Source organism: Nanorana parkeri, unplaced genomic scaffold, assembly GCF_000935625.1.
Source record: "Nanorana parkeri isolate BGI_ZX_2015 unplaced genomic scaffold, ASM93562v1 scaffold148, whole genome shotgun sequence".
Lineage (NCBI taxonomy): Eukaryota > Metazoa > Chordata > Amphibia > Anura > Dicroglossidae > Nanorana > Nanorana parkeri.
This window is the reverse complement of record NW_017306416.1, coordinates 807,429-830,036: the sequence shown is the minus strand read 5'-3', so window position 1 is coordinate 830,036 and position 22,608 is coordinate 807,429. Positions and strand designations below refer to the sequence as shown.

Here is a 22,608-nt window from a genome sequence, read left to right as displayed (position 1 = left end):
TATGGGCAACAATAACTTTTCAGGAACAGCAAAATACAAGCATTGTATTGTGGGTGCTGTATTTAGTTATAGACATGTAATGACACTCTTTTGTAGAAGTATTTCCCTTGAAGTGGCCGTGATATTCATTCTCAGTTTGGCTCACTTCAGGTTGTTTTACAGTCTACGCATTTAGAACGTCTACACAATTCCTCATTGACAAAAGCTTTTACCACTATCTATGCTCTACTACAATCATCTGTCTCCTTGTTCTATCTCAACCCATATGAAAAATCAAAGCTCTGCATACTGTACTAACCCTAGCGGCTGACTGCTGAAAGGACGACTCCCGAACATCGCTCAAGGAGGTTATCAGTACTGCCGATAAATTTATACACTTTCAGTTTATTCATGATCTATTTTAACTTCTCGTAGGCTTCAATGCATGGGCCTTTATGACCCGGCTTGTTGTTCACTTTGTACATTTGGCACTGCTGATATATTTTAAAAAAATGTTTGGAATGTTCACACATTTGGACATAACAGTCCCTGTTCCAAAACTGGGTATCTCCTTCCCATTAATCTCATTGGCGCTGCTGCTGGGTATTGTTGAACCATTTACTGCCAATTCTTCGGAATGATGCCTACTTCGATTGACCTTCATTTTCTTTTTTTCCCCAGTTTTCTGACAGTGGCGATTTTAACTAAGGGCAGGTTACTATAACTCCCTTTACTTCCTGGAACTCTTGTACATGTGATTAGGACATGTGACATCATCACAGGGGAGGAAAAGGCCTTTCCCTTAGTTCTCATGAGATTACAGACGAGATTTCCCAGCAATGCTCTGCTGATGTAACCTTCCCAAGATGCAACACTTGGGCACATTACATAATGTATGCCAAAGCAGACCAGGAAGTGAAAAAAAAAGTAAAATAAAAATATGTTTGTTTAGCTAATGAATGTAAAATTATTTCATACCAGGGTGCAGAACTGTAGTTTTAGTCAAATGGGGTAAAGGACCACTTTAACAGAAACATTTTAACATTCAACAAGGGTATAGCTCCCAAACTTATGCGATGAGAAAGAGACACATTATAACACAACGCATGTAGGGAAAGGACACACCCCTGTCATGCCCTTGCTACTCAGTGGCAAAAATATATTCTCAAAAATGGATTGGTAAAACCAGGAAGTACTTTTCCACCAATACTGTTCCTGTATACTGGCTCTTCCAAATATTAGTGGTTGGCTAAATGCTTTTATGCACTATAACACTTTTGGTAGTTAGTTGATGGAAGTCAATACAGCAGAACAAAATGAGGGGCAACTGAGGAGGAAAGACCAGAAGAACAGATGGACTTGGTGCTAAAAGAAGGAGAGTCCTTCCAAATGACAGACAGTTAGGAAACATGCATATAATGCAATAGCAATGACAACAATATGAGCAGAAAGTCTTAAAATCATAAATAATTAAGCCGGGTATAGATGCTTTGAATTTAGGCCAGTTCATGACTTTGGGTGCAGCTGACTGCACCCTTCCGCCCGGCATCCCTCAATCAGCTGATTGTTGAAAAATTCTCGGCCGATTCTGCAGGCAATCATCCAAATAGAATACAAAGGAAACAGAGGGGGATCGATCAACGCTTGTGAGCATTTATAAAGGAACCTGTTCTAGTTTTTTTTATTCAGCCCGTGGGTTGAATGAAAAAAAAAAAATAGAAACATACATACCCGGCTTTCATTTCTACTAACAACATTGAAAAAAATGATTTATTCAAGGGCTCATGCACCGGCTTTCACAGGGACAATGCGAAGGAAGAAGATAAACTGCAGCTCGTATGATTTAATGCAAACTTTCAAAGAACCAAAAGAAACAAAAAATTGATTTCTCTCCAATTGCTGCTTCAGTAAGTTCTGTAAAGCCAGGTTTGGCTTGTAGATTGTGTCAGGTCAATTGCCTGGGAAGTCGCATGGGACAGAGACATGTAGTAAAAGAGCACTCCAAGGCACAATTAGTCTATATACAGCTCAGACACTTCAGATGAGCTGCAGAAAAGGGAAACAAGAGGTTGTTGTGAAGACAGCCATCACATCTACTACGATAACTTGACTCGTAAGGCAAGTCCCGAACTAGGCTAACTGCTCCACAATCACAACGAGCAAATGTTGGTGTAATTAGTGCAGCCCCTTAAATGAATATTCAGCATTCTCATTATTTCTAAATTGCCCACTGGCACCGAAGATTTCCCTTAACGCATCCCAGATCATGCAAATGGTAATTTAATTGAATAGACTTTTTATTTTAATTCTAATATTTTTTTTCTATTTAAATAGTCACATAAATGGCCATACTATACATACTATTTAACCTTTAAATAATTAAATGGAATTAAAGTATATTCTTTTTCAATTATTTGTTTTCTCTATACATGTAAAAGTGATCAGCTTGAGGACGTGTTATCAGTGTGCAGTAAAATAGATTGAAGCTTTAAGGTTAGCCATAGATGTTTAGATTTCTCTTTCAGCTTATGGTAAATCATACGATGGGGTAGGAGATGGGGAAATCATAACATCTGAATACCTGCCTGTATACCTGAATATGATAGGATGCTGGTAGGAGGATACTTTTCCACCCAGCACAGTCATTCTTTTGTGGAGAGTTTTTCAGCTGTGAAAGGATCAATGAAAGATCAGAACAGGCATCCGAGGGAGGAGATTGATTGGAGACAGGTGGGCCTAACCCACAAAACTTTTTGGCAACGTTTCCAATTAGTCATGACCCCTGCATGAATGACACATGGGGAGCACATTTTTCAGGCAGGACCAACACTATACACTGCCTGAGGCAGGGGGGTGGGTTGGGGTGCCGTTGGTGGATGTTAACATTGTGAGGGCAGGGGTTCTGGCAATGGATGCTTTTCCAGGGGGGGGGGGGCAGTGGATGCTCCTTACCAGGGGAGTGTGTAGGTGTGCTACCTCTGGGTCTGGCTATGTCCTGCTTCCTGTCCAGCTCCCTGATGTCACTGGTTGCCAGGTGCTGGGCATGCTGCTCAGGCTCCTGGCAACAGTCAGTGAGCTGGGCAGGACACTAGCCAAAGTGTCACAGGTTGCTTAGAGCTCCTGCTTCCCCCCATATGACCAATGAGATGCCGCCTGAGCGATTGCGTCAGACTGCCTCATTGTATGGACAGCACTGTGTCCAGGCATGTTTGTCAGTAAGTTATATTATATGACTCTTTCACAACCTTGAGGGCCTACTCACACCATGTTGTGTGTAACGCATGCTATTGCACAGTGCACCTATCACTACTTGTTTCACCGCAACATACGATATTGCAATACCGTGCATTGTACTGCAACGCACAGCTGCCGGGAGGCACATTGGGGTAATACACACAGCACACGGTACCGCACGCTAGACACACTGTGCAATAGTGTGTGTTAAATGCACAGTATTGGTGTGTACCTATTTCAGTTTGTGACTCCTGCAGACCCCCTTCCCTGGCCTTCCGCCTCTAGCTGAACAGTTGATTGATGCCGCATAATAGATTTTTACAGGCGATGGTCAGCATTTGTTATCTAGTCTGGAGCAGCATCAACTTAAAGCCATAATTTAAAATAATGTAACAGCTACAGTGATCTAATAGAGTAAGTCAAATAATTAGTGTGATCCATGGTGCAGTCATCTGATCTGTACACTAAGTAGCCCCGAGATGTTAATGACGTAGATAAATTGAGTAGGACACTGAGACTCATATTGGACATGACTGTCTTTAATTCATGCTGTGCACTCAGCTCTATAACACTTTTTTTTCAATTTAAAACACTCATATTGATTTTTAAGCGTGCTCTGTAAAACATATGACATCTGGTAATTAGAAAGACAGAGTAATGTAAGGGTTTTCAGCATTTTATTATGTAGATATATGCATTCATCTCCGCCATTCTGACGTATCCCCAATCTCCTCTTACCTGACATCTCCGTTAGACCGAGAGGGCAATCAGCAGGCAGAAGACAGCAATGAGCCTAATGGCTGATTTAAGAAAGAGCTGGTGCCAAGTAAATTGGCTATATCCCATAGCAAATTGATGTTATTTCTACAACAACATCATCCCGTTTCTTTAATGTATTTTAGAGGTACAGAATGGAGGATATGTTTGTTTTGGTGCTTTCCTACTGCCTTAATGAAAACAAAATGCTCCTTTTAAATGGAGGAGAAAAGCCACCGTGTGCTGCTACATGAACAATATATCATTAATTCAAGCCAAAGCCTTAGTAAAAGGGATATTAGCATGTCAAGTTACATGTCCTAAGATGTTTTATATTACAACATAATGTTAGTTGTTGTTTTGCAAGACAGTTCATGTATGATATGCCTTTGGATATTGTATGCAGGCCTTTGCCTGATATTGATACCTTCTTTTTTGGAGTGATTGCTACGCTATATGACCTGACTTTTACACCTATCCATATGACCAAAAGTATATGGACACCCCTGCAAATTATTGAGTTGAGGTGTTTCCAGAGAAGGGTTTAAGCTGATCACTGTGGGCTTTCATCTTTGTGGCGACAGTTTGGTTCCTTTTCTGTTCTAGTATAACTGTACCCCTGTACACAAAGCCAGCTCCATAAAGACATGGTTTGATGATTTTTGTGTTGAGGAACTTCAGTGAACACCGGGTCCTGGCCTCAGTGCTATTGAACACCATTTGGATGAACTGGAATGCTGATTGTGAGCCAAGCCCTCCGACATTAGAAGCTGACCTCAAACATTGTATTTTAGCTGATGGGTCCACAAATTCTGTCAGACGCTCTCCAAAATCTTTTTGAAAGCTTTACCAAAAGAGTGGAGGCTATCATATTTGCAAAGGGATGGCCAACTAATGCCCATAGATTTGGAATGCAGTGTCCAACCACCTCAATTAAAGGAGAACTATGGGGTTAAGGCTTTTCCCCATAGTTCTCCTTAGGGTAACGGGACGACACAAACTAGCGTCTTCCCCTCACCCTAGGCTCAGTATACCGCGAGCTGTAGCTCGCGGTATACTGAGACGACGCAGTATACCGCGAGCTTGCGGTATACTGAGACGCCGCAGCTGAAGCGGATCCCGACAATTGTGCCTGGATACGCCCAGCTGTGTGACAGCTGGCTCTGCCTATCTAGAGGCAGAGCCAGCTGTACCCGCCCCCACCCCCATCCGTTCCGCCAGTCAGCGCTGGCGGATCGGAGCGGGGAGGGGGGAATCTAACCCCTCCCCTGTCACGGCAGAGAGCCGTGACAGGATCGAGAGGTGAGCAAACGCCAGTATGTGTTCGCTCACCTCCCGATCTACTGAGCCGACCTGTGACAGTCTCAGGTCAGCTAGAACTATTAAGTGAGTGAAACGCACTCACCTCATAGTTCTCCTTTAAGTGTGATGATAAAGTGTCCACACATTTTGGCTATATAGTGTATCTAGGAAAGCAATTCTTTAAAAGAGAACTATACTCAAAAGTTAAACATCACATACCATACTTGCTTGGGTTAGCTTCTTCCATGGTGACAGTGTCCAGGCAAACTGCTGGTTTGGTTTCTGAACTGTGAAACTTCTGGTTTTACAGTTCAGAAACCAGAAGTGATGAAATCCTCATCACTTCTGGGTTCATCCACTGGAGGGGATATCAGAAAATAAATGTTCCAGAATTTTCCTCCACCCTCCCCACCGACACCTGCTATGGCCGTCTTGGGCCCACAGAAGGGACAGCAGACCCCTGGACACATTGGTAGGGGGGTTGTGATGGGGCGTCAGTACATGCGGGAAGCAGGTGTGTAGAAGTGATCATGCCCAAATCACTTCTACCTGAAAGCCGACAGGCAGTTGAGGGAGTGCTGCGACTAATGTAGTATTTATGTCTGTGGCAGTTATAAGGTGAAAACAATCTCCCATGGACCTCTGTAGCCACAGGCAATGTGGAACAATTCATTCTTACAAGATAAACATTGATGAATAGGTTTACAGTGACTGCAGCTACAGAAGTCAGTAAGGGTGTCTTTAAAGGCGTATTAACTGCTTGACAAGAATATGTAAATACTTCCAAGTCCTTTCGTCTTTCACTTTGGAAGCTGTTTATCTGTCTATGACTTTTCCCCTTTTAAATATAACATGCATTCCATGCTACTAAAATAAGACTCAGAAGCATAATCTAATTTTAAGTTTACGGCACATATCAAGTAGCACATAATCTGGATCACAGAAATATGATAAGTAAAGCAGACAGCATGATATAGATATATTTTGTTTCCGGATCTTTGTCGTGTGTATCCCCTGATGGCATTATTCAAACTGCACTGATACGTACATGACTGAATGGGGGCAAGTCTCTTGTGATTCACCGACATAGAGCAATGATACAATGTTTATCTAGTACTATAAGGGTGTTATTAACCATCCTGACCCTTCAAGTGACTTCCAGTTATGTTTACGGCTCCAATATGAAAAGATGCAGTAATACGGGCTACTGACTCTGCAAAAAGAGTATAAAATTTGCTATGAGAGAAAATTATGGGATGGAAGCTATTGCTTCCTTCTAGAACAGAAGGAGATTTACATGGCCAGTAACAATATTTAGAATATGTATAAACTGAAAAAAGTATATTTTATTCCTAAATATATACTGTATTTAAAGGAACACTGCCATTGCCAACAAGGTCCCTGAAAAGGCAAATGTGGTTTACGTACCTCTCCAGCAGCTCATGTCTCCTATCTGAAGCTAGGTATTAATTATAATAAATGTTTTATAACATAACGTAGGGAAACTTTTTTTTTTTTTTTTACATTTATGGTACTTTTTTAATTATATAGTAAAAGAAAATACCCCCCGTGGTGATTATATACCTCCAAAAGAAAGCTCTATCTGTCCCCAAACTTTTTAAACATAAATTACAAGGCTATAGTCCGGTCATGCTGACTGGTGAAATTTTTGACTGACTGGTGAGACACTATCAATTTTTTCAAGCCCTGTATATATATATATAATTAAATGAAATCTCTCCAATGTGAGTGGAGATCTAGTTGTCACAGGAATGGGTGCACCAATTGTAAGTGCATTTTTAGCAGAGTGGGAGAAGGGTCAGGAATTCTGTAAATGTTCTCTTATTGTGGTCTATGCCAGGGGTTGCCACGCCAGCCCTGGTGAAACTTCAAACCCATAATGTCGCTGCCTCCGGTAGTCGTGCCGCTGGCTGCCAGAGTCTTGCAAGGCTTATGGGACTTGTTGCCCCACAACAGCTGGGATGCAAACGTTGCCTCTACTTGGTCTATGCCTTCTTGTCCCAGTGACAACCACTTTACCACTTTACTGTTCTATTGCCCAGGGACAGGACGTGAGGCAAGATCTGCCTTGTAGGGTTACAGAAAGAAAATAAAACCAGAGGAAATCAGTAATCCCCACTCCATCAAAAAAAGAAAATGTCTGGAGTTATGATTTATTCTACTACTCTAATTTTCTAATTTTGTGTGGTTCAGTTCATTTTTCTCAAATGATAATGAGGCGATCTTAACAAATGTATCTTCTATTGGAGACAAAATAAGTGGGATCTTGAAGTAAAATGCCACTGAATTGATTGCCACTGGTCTCTTCATCAAAGTTCTAAATTTTTTTAATCAAAGTTTTCATCTGCTAACTAAAATTGTACAGAAAGAACAATGAAGTCCTTGTTCAAGCAAAGATCATGACAACTCAACGCATACTCTTTAAGTTTAAAGTCCTGTTCACACCAGGAATGTGTGTGGCGGGAATGCACATACCTGCACATCTGCTGGACTTTGCTTCCCGCATTTGGCGTGCATACCCATTGATTCCCATTGGGTCCCTGGATATGCGCCAAGTAGTATATGTCACAAAAAGGGCAACATGTATTTTTTTTTGCATTCATGTGTGTTCATGGGGGGAAAAGCCTTGTTTGCTCAACCGTGCCATTACCTAGTAATGGCAACGCAAGCCTGTCCTGTGTTTTTTATATATTATCTCACGTCGAAGCATGCAAGTTTGAAGCATGTTCATGATGCGCCCTGGTTCACACCTGTCCTGAGAAATGTCACGCAGCCATTTCTGCAGTAAATATAGACAGACATTTGAGGGAAAAGAAGCCACAGGCAGCGAATCTGCCGCTCCAGGCAAACGCCTTGTTTGCTTGCGGCAGATACGCCCCTGGCCACAGGAGATCAGCAGCATGAAAGGATGAAAACAAGGCAAAAAAAGTATTTTATATGGAAAATTGTAATTGTTTATGATACACATGTCATTCAGTTAGAGCTCACATTTACTTTATATGCACTACTTACCTAAAGCTGGGCTCTAAGCAGATATATAATACACAAATAAATGTGTATCTGCTATCAAAGGTTTTTGTGTGGTGAGCTTCAAAAAATATGATTTTATGGTGGCCATGATACTTGAGGAAAAGCATATTTTTTGAAGATCACCACACAAGAAACATTGATAGTGGAGTCTTTGGCGGTGTCCTTTTTGGATCTGTCTCCTTCTGTGATTGAAAATACCTGCACCCGGAGGAAGTTAATTTAGCAAAATGCATCAATATACACCACCAGAGCACCATACTTATGATGAAAACAATATATTGTTTTATTGTTGGGACCACTATGGCGATAAGATAAATAAAAATAACAGAGCCATTACTGGTGCGGCTCTTACAAGAGACATAAGGTTTATTGGAGATTACCTAAACCCATGCAAGATGCAGTTTTTCAACATTGTAGACAATGTTTTTTTTTAAAGAAATAGCAATAAATGAAATATGTTTTATCACTTTAATTTAATCACTTGTATTGTGTATATATAATTTTAATCAGACTTTGTTTTTATTACTTTGGTATAAACATTTTGGGGATATTAAGTAAACGTTGGGGATCATAACAAGAAAATTATTTTTTTGTCTTCACATTTTTTACTCTTTAATCCCAATAAAAAACAAGAAATTAAAAAAATATATATGTATCCAAATTAAAACCCTACCTATCCCAATAATATTTTAAACATGTAAAAAAAAAAAAAATTGTATCATAATTTAGCTAGACTACAATACCTAAAATATATAAAAGGGAGACATCGCTGAAATTAAACACAAGCTCTGAGACTCAAGATTTAAGGGAGATTTAGGGAGAAAATGGTTTAGGGATTCAAGTGGTTAATTAAGTAATAAAATAAGGGGCAGGAAATGCACCCCATATTGTGTCTTCCATCAACAAAGCAGAATCTCTATTGGACCTTGTTCATTCACTGGCCTGATGTTAGTAAATTAGGGCAGCAGAATCCATGCATGTGACCTGGTTGGTTGACCATAGGTGCCTGATATGAGCCAACAGTATTCATTTTAGATATTCACCACTCTAATACTATAAATCAAGCCAGCCATGACAGAAATATGGAAGCTGTCCTTGCTTACCTCCTTTTAAAAATACTTTTTGCCTGGATCTATTGCTGCCCTTTTGGACCTCAATGTATACAGATCATGAAGGTCATGAAATATTAGTGCTTGACCTTTGATGGACAAAGCTGTCATTTTGACCTCTAGCTTTTAATTCTTTGAGTCCCTTCTAAATCATGTATGCAGATGTTGATCTGAAGAGACTCAAAGCATTGATACAAGAGGGTCAGCATGACAGCCAGGTGGCTTGCATTTTCAGAAAGAGGTCTGTATGGCAGCCTCCATGTTTCTCTCCTGACAGGTTTCCTTTAAGCTGAAAAATAGTTCACTCCTAAAGTGTTATGGCTGATTTAAGTTTGCCTTTAAAGGGCAGCTCCTGACAAATATATAAAAATGCCTTCTTTTTGGTTCGCTTGCTTTCTCCATTAAAGGTCATGCTGTAATATTTTAAAGAGATTACTGTAATTACTTAAAATGTGTCATTATATCGAGTTGCCACATAGCAGCTGAAAGTGGAAATCTCAGCAGGGGATCACTTGCTGGAAATGAGCTGCAGAGGGCTGTACGTAGGTTGGATTACAGGATAGAGAACTCAACCACAGGCAGCACCTTTGCAGTAGCGATCACTAGTAATGAAGGTACCAGACGGAGGTGGTGCAGTGGCACGGCATATGCAGAACAGCATCACCATCCTTTCTGCTCTACAGCTGTTCTAAGCAGCTGGTTTGGCAAAGCACGAGAGTATGTACAGTATATTGCTGTAGCAGTCTTTTGGCAGATAAAGCAAACTGTAGACAGTGTACAAATCTATGTAATCTATATACAAAACACTACAAAAATGTAATACTAAAACACAAATAATAACATGCAGAAGGAGAAGAAGAAGAAGAAAAATAATAATATTAAGAAGAAGGAGAAGAAGAAAAATTAGAAGAGCAAGAAGAAGGAGAAAAACAATAATACGAAGAAGGTGAAGGAGGTGAAGGAGAAAGAGGAGATGAAGAAAAATAATGATAATAATAATAATAATAATAATAATAATAAATAATAATCATAATAAAATTAATGCAGTGCTTTGTGTCCATACAGTGCATTAGCTTTTTGGCTTGAATTGCCCTTTAAGAACTCTGCAGGGTGCGTCTATTTTGCGAAAATCCACGGTGCCGAGCCACCTTCTGAGACAGGAAAACTAACTGAGTTAAAACCTACTCTGGCCATTTGTGAAAAGCTTGAGTTATTTACTCTATTTTAAGTATCACTAAAGAGGAAATACATCTCAATTATATTTCAACTTTATGGGAGCATTACCAGCTGTTCCAGTTACAGCCAAGCAATTGTCAGGTAAAATTTATGCTTGTTTACTTGGTATTTTTCTTCCGAGATCTGCAAATGTAGCACTCTGTATGCACGTGCCCGGGGGTGCCCAGGTGTTGTTCGTTCCAGATGGTAGTCCAACGTGAACCATGGCACAGCAATGCAGATTGTTTAATGCGTGTGGCGAAACAATGAAACAGAGCAGCTCTTGAGCAACGTGACATTTCACAGAAAGTTGCTTCCATTGAAGTCTGCGCGGCCACATAGGGATCTCTCAGCGGCTGAAGTATTTCAGCCACAACTGGGGAGAACATATGGATTCTGTAGCTGTCTATAAGCCTGTATTGGCTTTTACACTCCATGCTAATGTTACCAAGAAGAATGTATATTTAAAGCTAAACGTCAGCTAAATTTACAGAAATAAAAAAAATACATATAATATTAATATTAGCTGCCAAAGGATTTGAGTTTCTGTCCACCCGATTCTGAGATTTACACAGATCTGCCAAGCAGCACAACCGTGTCTGGCAGGGCAGGAGACCTGATTTATCCTTTCCGTAGTTATTACAGATATTATACAGGGGTTTTATAGCACCAACAATTTGTACATCATTTGGTAGGGATTTTGGGGGGAACCACACGCACTTTTTTTGTGTGTTAACTTGAGGGGGTCCCTCCTAACATTCCTACCAGACCTAGAGGGTCTAGTATGAATTGGGGGGGGGAACCTCACACTTTTTTTTTTCATCTTCAGCAAACTAAAAAAAAAAAAATTAGATTTTTCTTTTTTCCTAATGTCATTTTGCTGCAACGAAATTTCGTCCAAAAACGAAACTTTAACCGGACTACAGCTAACGAATTTCATCCGAATCCGAATTCCGAAACAAATTTAATTTCGGACCCGAATCCGAAAAACGAAATACTGCAAAATCCAAATCAAAACGAAACAAAACTAAACATTTTTTTGCTGGTGCACATGTCTAGAGACTGCTAGGAATCACCACTACTACAGCACCTTTAACTTTGTGCTTCCTGCATCCCCATAAATAATTACTTATGACATATTTTATATTTAATTTAGCAAAATCCATTATCGATGGTCAAAGAAAAAAAAAATATTAAAAAGAGAAAAGTGATGGATAGCACAGAAAAAGTTTAGACACTGTGAAAGAAATAATCCAATCCATTTAAATACTACAAGCCTAATAGTGTCCTTTAATGGCTTGAATAAGCACTAAAACACAGACTACTGTCTACAGGTGTAATGAACGTTGCATAATAGGTGCTAAAGTGCCACATGCAGCCCCCAGGCCACAGGTTGGGCACTAGGGCTCTAGAATCATCTCATCAGCTCCTACAACCCTGTGCTCATAGTTTCTGCTAATACATTTATCCAAAAGTGACCCAAAGGTTTTCAGACAAGCCACAAACAGAAGTAAAAAGGTAAATGCCAATTTATAAATGTTTAACTTTGATACTGTTTACCGTTACCTGCTGGCCTGGGCACTGGCTGGTATCTGCCTCATGGTAAATACATCCTTTCTCAGGCATGCTCTCACCTGTATTTTTACACGCAAATTTAGTCTTGGCATCACATTTTCTGAGAGTTCCATTGCAGCCTTTCTCATCGCTGCCATCCTCACAATCCTTCTCCCCATCACACAGCCACAGTTCAGGGATACAGTTGCCATCTGGTTGGCATTGGAACTGTTTGCCTTCACAAGATCCCAAAGCTGGTATTGAAAAAAAAAAAAGGAAACGTTACGGTTAGATCAACAGTGTACCCAGATGTGTATCACAAAAATAGAGCAAGTCATCATTACTGGAGGTGAAAATTTAATCTGAGCCTACAGCAACCAATCAAAAATCAGCTTTTAAATCCCACATCTAATTAGAGAAAATCAATGCATTCAGTATATGTGTAATTTTCCTTCAGGATTAATTTTGGTAGTGTAGTTATTCCAATAATACTTACTGATTAATCACTAGGGTCTCATTCAGAACTGCGCATTGCAGAAACACAAGACAGAATACATATTTCAACATGCATTACCACAATGTTCAGTGCATTGCTGTGTCATTAATTTAGATTGTTACCTCAATGAACAGCTACAGTAAAGGGTAACACTCACGTGCTGCAGCACACAACAACCCATATACTGTGTGTTGTGGGGTGCTGCATCAATAACAATGGTAATGTCTGTTTTTTTGTTTGTTAACATGCGCTGTCAGCCAATTAATTTTGATGCAGCACACCTTATTATATGGTAATGTGCTACGTTAATGCAGTCCATGGTGGGAATGGACCCTAGAATATGGATCGATTTCTAAACATAAAAAACAAATACACATCTATTGAATATGGGACATAAGTAGCTTGTTGTAGCATTTAGTTGCCCACAATTGGAGTTATTATTTACTGGCCATGACATCGTGCTTGTGCTTACACCATAGGAAGCCATTTGTCCCACCTATGTAGCAATGAATACCCAGTCGTAGCATGATTGGGTCTCAAAACAAATACACATATAAGGCTTAAAGCTGAATCAAGTAGTTGATTACTAAACAGATAAAACAATTGGCTCCCCATGAAATAAGCTACACAAGTACTATGTCATAGAGAATAACATTTAGTTATCAAGTTCAGCACTCTATCATTAAAGCTCAAGATATATTTGGATTAGAAATACAAATACTGTATAGCAATGTCTTCTGCCCATGTGTTGTTAAACTTCAAGTCCCACCAGGCATAGAGGAAAGAAATCAATTTATTAAAGCCGAACTTCAGAATTGTAACAAAAATAAATAAAATTGTTCAGCATTTGCTAAAATAAAAAAGCAGCTCTTGCTGTAAAATTCCCTGCACTTCCTTGCTATGTGACCCAGCACCAGTCCTTTTCTGAGTACACTGACATTAAGCAACATTCACCCCACTGTTTGTGAGCTTGGGGCGTCAAGGACTCGCCACCTAGAGGAACTTCATCAAGCCTTCTTGGGCTCATAGGAGAATGTGGCAGAGGACTGTAATGACATAGCACTGTTCTCTAAAACATTTAAGAACTGCCCAGTGCCAGAAGAAGAAGAGGACCTGTAATATCACAGCACTGGACTGAAAGCCCATTAAAAAAGGTATGTAAACAAATACACTTCCTGGCCCCCCAAAAAGTGACCACCTGGATTTCGGGCAGTGTTATCATCTGGAGTTACTTCAGTTGGTCAGGTTTAGGTTCAGCAAAGTTATGATATGTGCCCAAAAAATTAGGCCAGCTGACTATCTAAATATACTGAATGACCATGAAGTTTTTCAATCATGGATTTTTTTTCTTCCATGAAGGCAACGGCATATTTCAAGATGACAATGCCAGGATTCATCTGGCTCAGATTGTGAAGGAGTTGTTCAAGGGGCATAAGACATAATTTTCACATATGAATTGGCCACCACAGAGTTCAGACCTTAACCCCTTTGAGAATCTTTGGGCTGTGCTTGAGAAGACTTTAAGCTGTGGTCCCACTCTCCCATGATCACTACAAGATCTTGGTGAAAAATGAATGCAACACTGGACGGAAATAAATGTGACATTGCATAAGGTCATCAAAACGATGCCACAGATAATGTGTGCCGTGATCAAAGCTAAAGGTGGTCCAATGAAATATTAGAGTGTGTGACTTTTCTTTTGGCCAGGCAGTGTATTTTTTGAAGGAAAAAAAGGGCTGTAGGGGGTGTCTAGGGGGGGTCTTACCTAGAGCTGGGCTTTATAAACAATTATAGATTTGGTCATAACTCCATAATTTGGATAAAACTGAATAATAATAATCTCACACCAGTGAAAAAAAATGCCAATATGATGGAAAAGTTCACAATTCCATTTTCTCTAGTCTAAGAAATATCCTTGTTACACATCTAACATCACATGTATGATGGAACAAGGCTGATTTTAATTGCATCCTAAAACCTTTGAAGGCGTCTTATAATGTTGCTGTTGAAATGAAGAGGTTGTTTATCATGATTTAGACTAAAAAGCCGACTTTCACACCACATCAAAGTCTCCTGTTCTGATGAAAGACAAAGCACCCCCATGACCAACTTTTACGGAGAAAAAAACACTATTTACATTATTACGGACTTCTAAGTGCGGCATATCAGCTAATATTTGTGCCCCAAAATGTCTTTACTAGAAGCAAACTGCTGGAAGAGGCTGCGAGCAAAGCTCGTTAATTGGCAATTAATTTGGTTTATGCAAATTCCCAAAAGTTTAGAGACTGTTAAAAGGGACATTTGCAAGGGATAATGCTCTTTTATTCTTAAGATAATGATGAAATTAAAAAAGGGAACTAGGCGATGGAGGAAAGGACCATGGGCCAAGCTGAAAGTCACATGTATTCATTAAAATAGGAATCAACTCTTTTCGTTTTCCTCTTTGTTCTTTTTTAAAGCTAAAAACAAAGGAAATACACACACACACTAGAAGAGATAAAAGGAAAAAAATAAGATGATGTGTTTCAGTTTTTCAAGAAACATCTGCTGCAAGACAGAGGGTGAAGGTTGGAGTCTGGGTCATGCTCTGCAACTCATTATCACAGCAGGATGCATGAGTAATCAAGCAAGTGTTCTGGCAAAGTATAAAATAAAGTTCTATAGCCCTTACCATAGATTTTGTATATGCATTCACCTTTTAAAGGATCAATAGCTTATTGTATCTATTTGATTAACTGTATGTGTACTGTATATCAGTCCAACATTTTCTGGATAGAGCATAGAAGTATTATAACTAGGGTTCCCTACAATTATTGCTCTCATTCCGACGTTCGCGGCGATATGTACCATGTGTGGCGTAATGGGCGAAATCGTTGTTTTCATACGTATGCGCATCCGACGCCTGTTTGCATGCGTGTATGTATGGGGGGGACTTTAAAAAAAATGTAATTCTTTTTTATTTGTAACTTTACATTTTTGGGGGGGAAACATTATTGCTATAACATAGGGGGGTTAGAAATCCGGCCCTGGTTATAACAGATACCAGTTCAGATACCAGTGGCGATACTTGGCATTTTCACGAGAACTGCCAGGGTCGCAGAGGTTGCAGCTGCCTTTGGGCCCTGGTGCTCCACCACTTTCCTCAATTCATTAGTCTGTATTGTTTTAGAAAAACTGTCAGATGACACTAAGGGGTCTATTCACGAAGCAGCCGAAGGATCTAGCCGTAGCTTCGGCCGATCCTTCGGCTAGCTTCGGCCCCAGGACCCCTTCGGTTCAGAAGAACCGAAGGGCTGCTGTACGGGCTATTCACTATAGCCCGTACAGCTCCCAACGTGGCCGAGCGGCTCAGTCGAGCCGAACGCATATGTCTCGGCTAGACTGAGCAGCGCTGTAAGCCGAAGCTGCCTGGCCATTGGCCGGCCGACAGCCTGCTTCTGACAGCTGGGCGGACAATGATCTCCAAACAAGGACACTCAACTGTAGTCCAAGAAATTCAAGTAAAACACAGTTTATTAAGGGCAAAACACGAAGTCTCTGTTCATCCACAGGGTAGCCTTCCCCTGTTACACAAGACACCTTGCAGCAGCAACATAAAAGACAGTCTTTTGTTCACATAAAGGCCAACATTTATGCACTTCTCATGATAATCAGCCTTCTTCAGCATATCAGCATATACAGTGCTTTGTAGCTTTCCTCAGCTCTAAGCCTCTCAGCACACCTCTGTGTGATACTCACACTGCTCTCCCAGCAGTGAATCACGGACTCTCTCAGCGGTGTCCAACAGGTCCCTTGGGTCACCGACCTTCCTGACCACTCCCAGCCTCCCGCGGCTGTTCCTTGTGCGCCCCGCATGCACCTGAGTCTGCTTGTGTCCGTGTGCTTCCTGCACACACACAACTCCAACTCTCTGAACTCGGGTCCAGACTCCTAATAAGGCTGCTCTCAGCCACCTGATCCAGCTCTACTGGACATTGGCAACACCTGGACTAGAGATTCCATCCCACTATAGTCCGGAAAACCTGGAAGGAACTGAAAAGCCAGTTCCTCCTCTGCAAATGTATTCACATGATGGAACCTCTCAGCCCCTCTAACTGAGTGTTCTTGGGGACCGTGTTGCCAAATTACATTGTGGCATCGGCTTACACTGTCACATATCCCCCCCCCCCTCGTTTATACCCCCCCCCCCTGTGTTCGCATCCGGAGGAGCGCACACACCAAAAACTGCCTGGCCATCTAACACCTCTCAACAACTTTTCCCTTTTGTCTGGTCTTGTCAAACAGTCTGTCATCCATAAAGGGGAATCCTGACCTCACTACACTATTGGAGGTACCAAGTTGACCCAGTACAGTCTTTTTACGTGTGCGTTTCCACCTGTAACCGTTTGAAGTCAACCAGGTACCAGTCTTTCTACTGTCACCACTAAGGGGATTGTCATATATATACACATACACAAATATATACTGTATAAATAAATAGGTTGTCCTAGATTGTTCACTTCTCCTGCCTTCTCCAAACTCTTCACCCTTTTGTGAATAATCCTGTAAGTGTTCATGTGATTGTAAAAACAAAGAAGTATATAGTGTTACATTTGTGGTTAGTTTAGCCTGTTGGGGGACAGATTCTTACATACATTCATAAAATTAGAACAATTACATTGGGGTTTTTTTCAGCAATGGAGAGATTCACCCTCTAAATTTGTCCTGGTGACCACTGTGTCCAGTAGAGCTAGTATAGCTAGTGATAGAAAATCCAAAATTTTAGAGTTGCCAATGAAACAGGAAGTTAGGGAACATCTTCCATATCTATAACTTTTTCCCTAGAAAAGGTTATGAATAATTGTCTCATAATGTCATTCCAATATAACTGTTGTCTTTTAATATTACACGTCTTCTATCTTGAAAACAGTCAGTCAGTCTACTTGCTTTTTGGTATCATAGCATGCACAACACTGAACATGGACCAAAACAAAGGAGAGATTTGTCTGAGGAGATCAGAAAGAACATTATAGACCAGCATATCAAAGGTCAAGGCTATTCTTGTATTGCTAAGGCTATACAACCATCTCCATGCAGCTTGGTGTTCTTGTGACTACAGTTGCCAATATTATTAAGTAGTTTAGGGTTCATTAGAGTGTAGCCAACATGGCTGCAAGAGAAAAAAATCATCCCCAGATTGAACAGTATGGTAGTGTGAATGGTAGACAAAGAACCAAGGAAAACTTCCAGAGAGATAAAAGCTGAACTCCAAAGTCATGGTACATCAGTGTCTGATAACACCATTCGTAATTTTTTGAGCAACAGTGGGCATGAAGGAAGAAGACTAACGAGTATTTCACTTTTGAAAAAAAAGCCAGACTGGAGCTTTCTGAAATGCAAATTGATAAGCCGAATGCTTCTGGGAGAATGTCCCCCTGACAGATTAGACAAAACTGGAGCTTTTTCACAAATTACATCAGCTCTATGCCCAGAGACAAAAGAAATTAAGCTTTTTAAAAAAAAAAAAAAATCTACTGTGAAACATGTAGGGGGCTTGGTTATATTCTGGCGTGACATTGCTGAGTCTGGCATGTGGTGCCCTGCACCTGTCCTGGGCACAATTAAATCTCAAACCTCCAACAGGTTAATGACCCAAAACACACAGCTAAAAGAATCCAAGAATGGCCAAGAACAAAACTCTGGACTATTCTGAAGTGGCCTTCTATGAGCCTTGATGTGAATCCTATCAGACATCTATGGAAAGAGCTGAAACATGCAGCCTAGAGAAGGAAGTCTTCAAACCTGAGACAGGTGGATCAGTTTGCTCACAAGGAGTGGGCTAAACTGCCTGTTGGCAGATGCAGAAGGTTCATTCAGAGCTACAGAAATCTGTTTGCAGTAATTGCCTGTAAAGGTTCTGTAGCCCTGTTTTGGGATCAGCTCCTTTAAGAGAAAAGATATTGCAGCTGCAGGTGGAGCCAGAGAGCACAGCTTAGTGGGGATTGTGGACACAGCCACTGAGGAATTAAAAATGAAAATGGATACTTAAACTACAATTCCCAGAAGTCTACAGGGGGGAAGGGAAGTAAACTCTGGGGGCTAAAGGTGGCTGGGCAGAGTCTAGTGTGAGGAGACAGGGAGGCCAGACTGCTGTTGCTTGTGTTGTGCAGCCAGCTTGTGGAGAGACTGTGCTCACTTGTCCCACGTGCAGTCCTGAAGTGACATTTGCTGCACAGAGTGAATGAAGCTGTTTGTTCCTGTCTGGAAGAGGATCCTCTGGGGCTGTGAGTGAGGTGCCATCCTGCTGAGAGGCCATTGTGGGCGGCGACTCGGCCCGGACGGACGCCAAATCTGATGACCAGAACCCCTGGTGACATCAGACTTCAGCTCCTATATACAGTTCTTCATCACAGAAGATAATTGCTGACATCCCTGCCGGCTACAGACGTACATCTCCGTGTATGGGTGAGAGGCCTCCAGCCTGCTGTTGTCATTAACAGTACACACAGATTTTCACCGTTGTATTGGGCCCCAACGTTGGCTAGCTGAAGAAACTACCACTGGCCAGTGGGTTAGGTACCCGGGTACATTGGGACTAAATATATATATATACAGTTTGATTACTGTCCAACAAGTTCACAGTTAGAATAACCGCATTTACTGATCATCACTGTTATGCTGATGTCTCATATACAGTCTCTGTGTTATGCTGTGTAGAGATAAATGTTGATGTTGTATACTGCTATTCAGATTATTATATACAGTAAATAGTTATTTAAAATCTCACAAGGTGTGCTGGTGTGCTGTGGATTCATTGTTTGTGGTGTGTCAAAGAGGTGATACAGAAGACCCGATCATCCAGCGGCTCCTTCGGGGGTGAGCGCAACAGTTGTTTAACAAAATATTAGGTTGAGGGTCCCATCATTTTTGCCCATTGCCATTTTCATTTATTTTATATTTTAAATATTCTGTTGAATCAAAAATCAAAAGCATATGTGGAATAAACAATCATGAATTACTGGTTATTATAAGTTATTTTATACAAAATTCTGGGTTCTTTTTTTTTGACGAGTACCAGCATATTTGTCCATGTCTGTATGTGTATATCTGGGCACAGAATAATTACGGTTGTGCAACCAACCTCTCATTTGAATGGACCCCCTCCAGCATGCTGACTACCAGTATGTCCGGCCCCCTTGCTTCCTCACTCTAATATTGCTGACCACTGCCTCTAGCACCCGCCTGCACCACTGCTTTCCTAAGTCTTCAGTGTCCCCTGTTATGTTTATGTTATGTTTAGGCCGTACTTTTATGCTTGTTTTAATGGCAGGTGTGCTTTAAGCATAGAAAACAGTTCACTTTACTGCACCTTCAACAAAAATACTTATCCTCGGAGGTAAAGTGGCTGTAGTAGAGAGCACAAAGCAATGCCACCATTAGCAACAAGCTTTCTGCTTTCATTGTCTAAGGTCAATCGCCTCTAGAATCAGACTGGTAGGTCAGTTACACCATCCTTTTTTAAAAACCTTTAGAAACCAGACCTTTTTGATTAACCCTGATGGTTATAGTAGAGAAATGACATGGCACTATATATTAGTATGCTAATTGTCAAATGTTTTATTGTTCCAGCTAGCTTGCCCAGGGCTGATGTATTCACTATTAAAATAAATGTTACTTTAAATTAATTTTGCCACTCTGTGTTTTATGGCCTATTGTTTTATAGTTATTAATATATGTTCTTATATTTGAGGAGGATAAAAGTGATTTTCTCGGCCTTATATTGTGATATAATTGCAATCTCGCTCCCACATGCGCTAGTTAGATGCTTATAATGATTCATTTAAGCCGTGCGAGGACGGGAGATATATACCTTACAATTAAATTAATTCCAGTGTTCATGCTATGAAATCCCTATGTTGATGCTTAGAAGCATCATTTAAATGTAATCAATGCTCAATTTGGGCAATTCAAACCCTTTCAGAGCCATTTATAACAGAGCAACGCACTCGCTTCTGCACAAATCAGAAGGAGGCAGAAACGTTTGCACTGAGGTTATGTTATTTTCCACCGCGGCGTGTGCCAAATGTTATTTTCAAAGTGTAACAAATTTGCTGCTTTCTAAATGTTTTTCGGTGTAGTTTAAGGCTGATGATCAACGTTATAATGTGACAGTTGCTCATTTTTTTTTTAATCACGGCTTAGATGTTTCAAAAGTTCTTCAATAATCCTCCAATTCAATTATTTTTTTTTTAAAAGAGGGTAGAGGCCTTTTCCATCTGACATTAATCGACTATTAATTCTTGACTACCCACAGACAAAGATCGTATTATCTCATTAAAACATTGAATGGTGAGTTTTCTATTATCATATACCATCACCCTTTAAAAGTACGCAAAATCTGGAGGCACCCCAGTATAAAATGTCATAGATTTTAAGGAGGATCCCACACAAAAAAGACACACACAAAATTCAACTGTGAATTTCCCCCTTTACATTAAAGTGCCCCCTTCAAATGAAGATCCCCCCCCCTTCACATCAGAGTCACCCTTTACATAAGTAGCCCCCCTTCACATCAGAGTCCCCCTTTCACATCAGAGTTCCCCCTTTTACATAGGAGTTCTGCCTTTACACCAGGAGCCCGCTTCACCTCAGTATTCACCCCCCTTCACATCAAAGTCTTACTACCACATAATTTTGAGGCACCACTGAGGAAGCCAGAAGGCACACCAGGGTGCCACAGTACCCTGATTTAGAAATGCTGCCTTATACAGTCAGTTTAAGGAGACTGTTGAGGAGAGAGATATGGAGGAAACCATATCAGACTTATTTCTGAAAATGCTAATTGCCTTGCTGTATGTATGTGCATGCAAGGACCAAAGCTGAGTCAAAGTGGAACTAAACTTAACAATTTACCTGTTTTCCAAAAGAAAGCTCAAGTTAGAAATGTTCAATAAATGTTATACAATCCTTTATCAAACATATCAATGTTGTTTTTCTTTTTTTTTTATTCAGATCCATGCACAGTGAATGTTACATTTAGGGCATGCCTCTGGTGATAACTGTCAGAGTTGGCATTGCCCTTTTGTCAGCTGACCTTTCAAGTCCCCAAAGGGTTGGTGTCATAGCTGGTCATGTGTGCAGTCCAATGGCAATTGCAGATCTCAGTAGATGCTAAGATGGCACCTTCCTAGGTGGATAGGTGGGTTTAGATCCTCTATACCCTTTTAGGAAAAAGTAATTGGGTGGGCGGGGAGCAGTATGAAGGTGGTAGGCATTTGCTGGGCAGTGAATTTCAGCTGAAGAAAGAAGATGGAAGGCAGTGTATAGGGCTGAAGTGCAATGAAGTGGTCTAAAGAAGGTGTTGGGCAGCCTATATAGATTCCACTGCCCTGGAGTGCACAAAATCTCTCTCTTGGTCTATCTGCCATTATCAGTTTTCTAATCCAACATGGATTCTGTCAAAGTGAAAAGGAAGAATAAAGATGAATAAAGAATAAAGATGGGAATAGAGTTTGTTAACTGAATTGTTTTCTCACTAGCTTCAACAAAACTCACTGGTTAATATCCAATAACTGCATAGCTGTGTGAAAAAAAATATCCATTACAGCGACATTAAAAAAGGTGTGGATGCCTTTGTGGTCCATCCTTGGACTTTTGTATTTATTACAGGTATTCATATAGCACTGGCATGTTACTCAGCACTTTACACACTATGTATTCACAACAGTCCCTGCTGCCAAGAAGTGTACTGGTCAGGATTTGAACCAAGGACTCTAGTTCTGCAAAGGAAAGCATAGGTTCCAGCCAGAAAGGGCTTGTTCACACCAGCCCACAAGCAGTGTGTTACAACGCCGGTGAAGTGCAGTGTGTTGCATTGTTATGCACGATAATGCAAGATGACTGCATTTATGCACAATGCACCTCAAACCACCA

The 22,608-nt window shown here is 40.6% G+C and overlaps 1 protein-coding gene across 1 annotated transcript in view; it reads right to left on the bottom strand.

Moving 5' to 3' along the window:
• LRP1B (LDL receptor related protein 1B) overlaps window positions 1–22,608 on the bottom strand; it is a 1,026,358-nt gene that overhangs the window by 491,265 nt on the left and 512,485 nt on the right. Inside the window, exons 21-22 of the mRNA XM_018554232.1 lie at window positions 16,325–16,336; window positions 12,281–12,454 (exon numbers count right to left, since the gene is read on the bottom strand). Of these exons, the coding sequence (XP_018409734.1) occupies window positions 12,281–12,454; window positions 16,325–16,336 (186 nt within the window). The remainder of the gene's footprint in view (window positions 1–12,280; window positions 12,455–16,324; window positions 16,337–22,608) is intronic.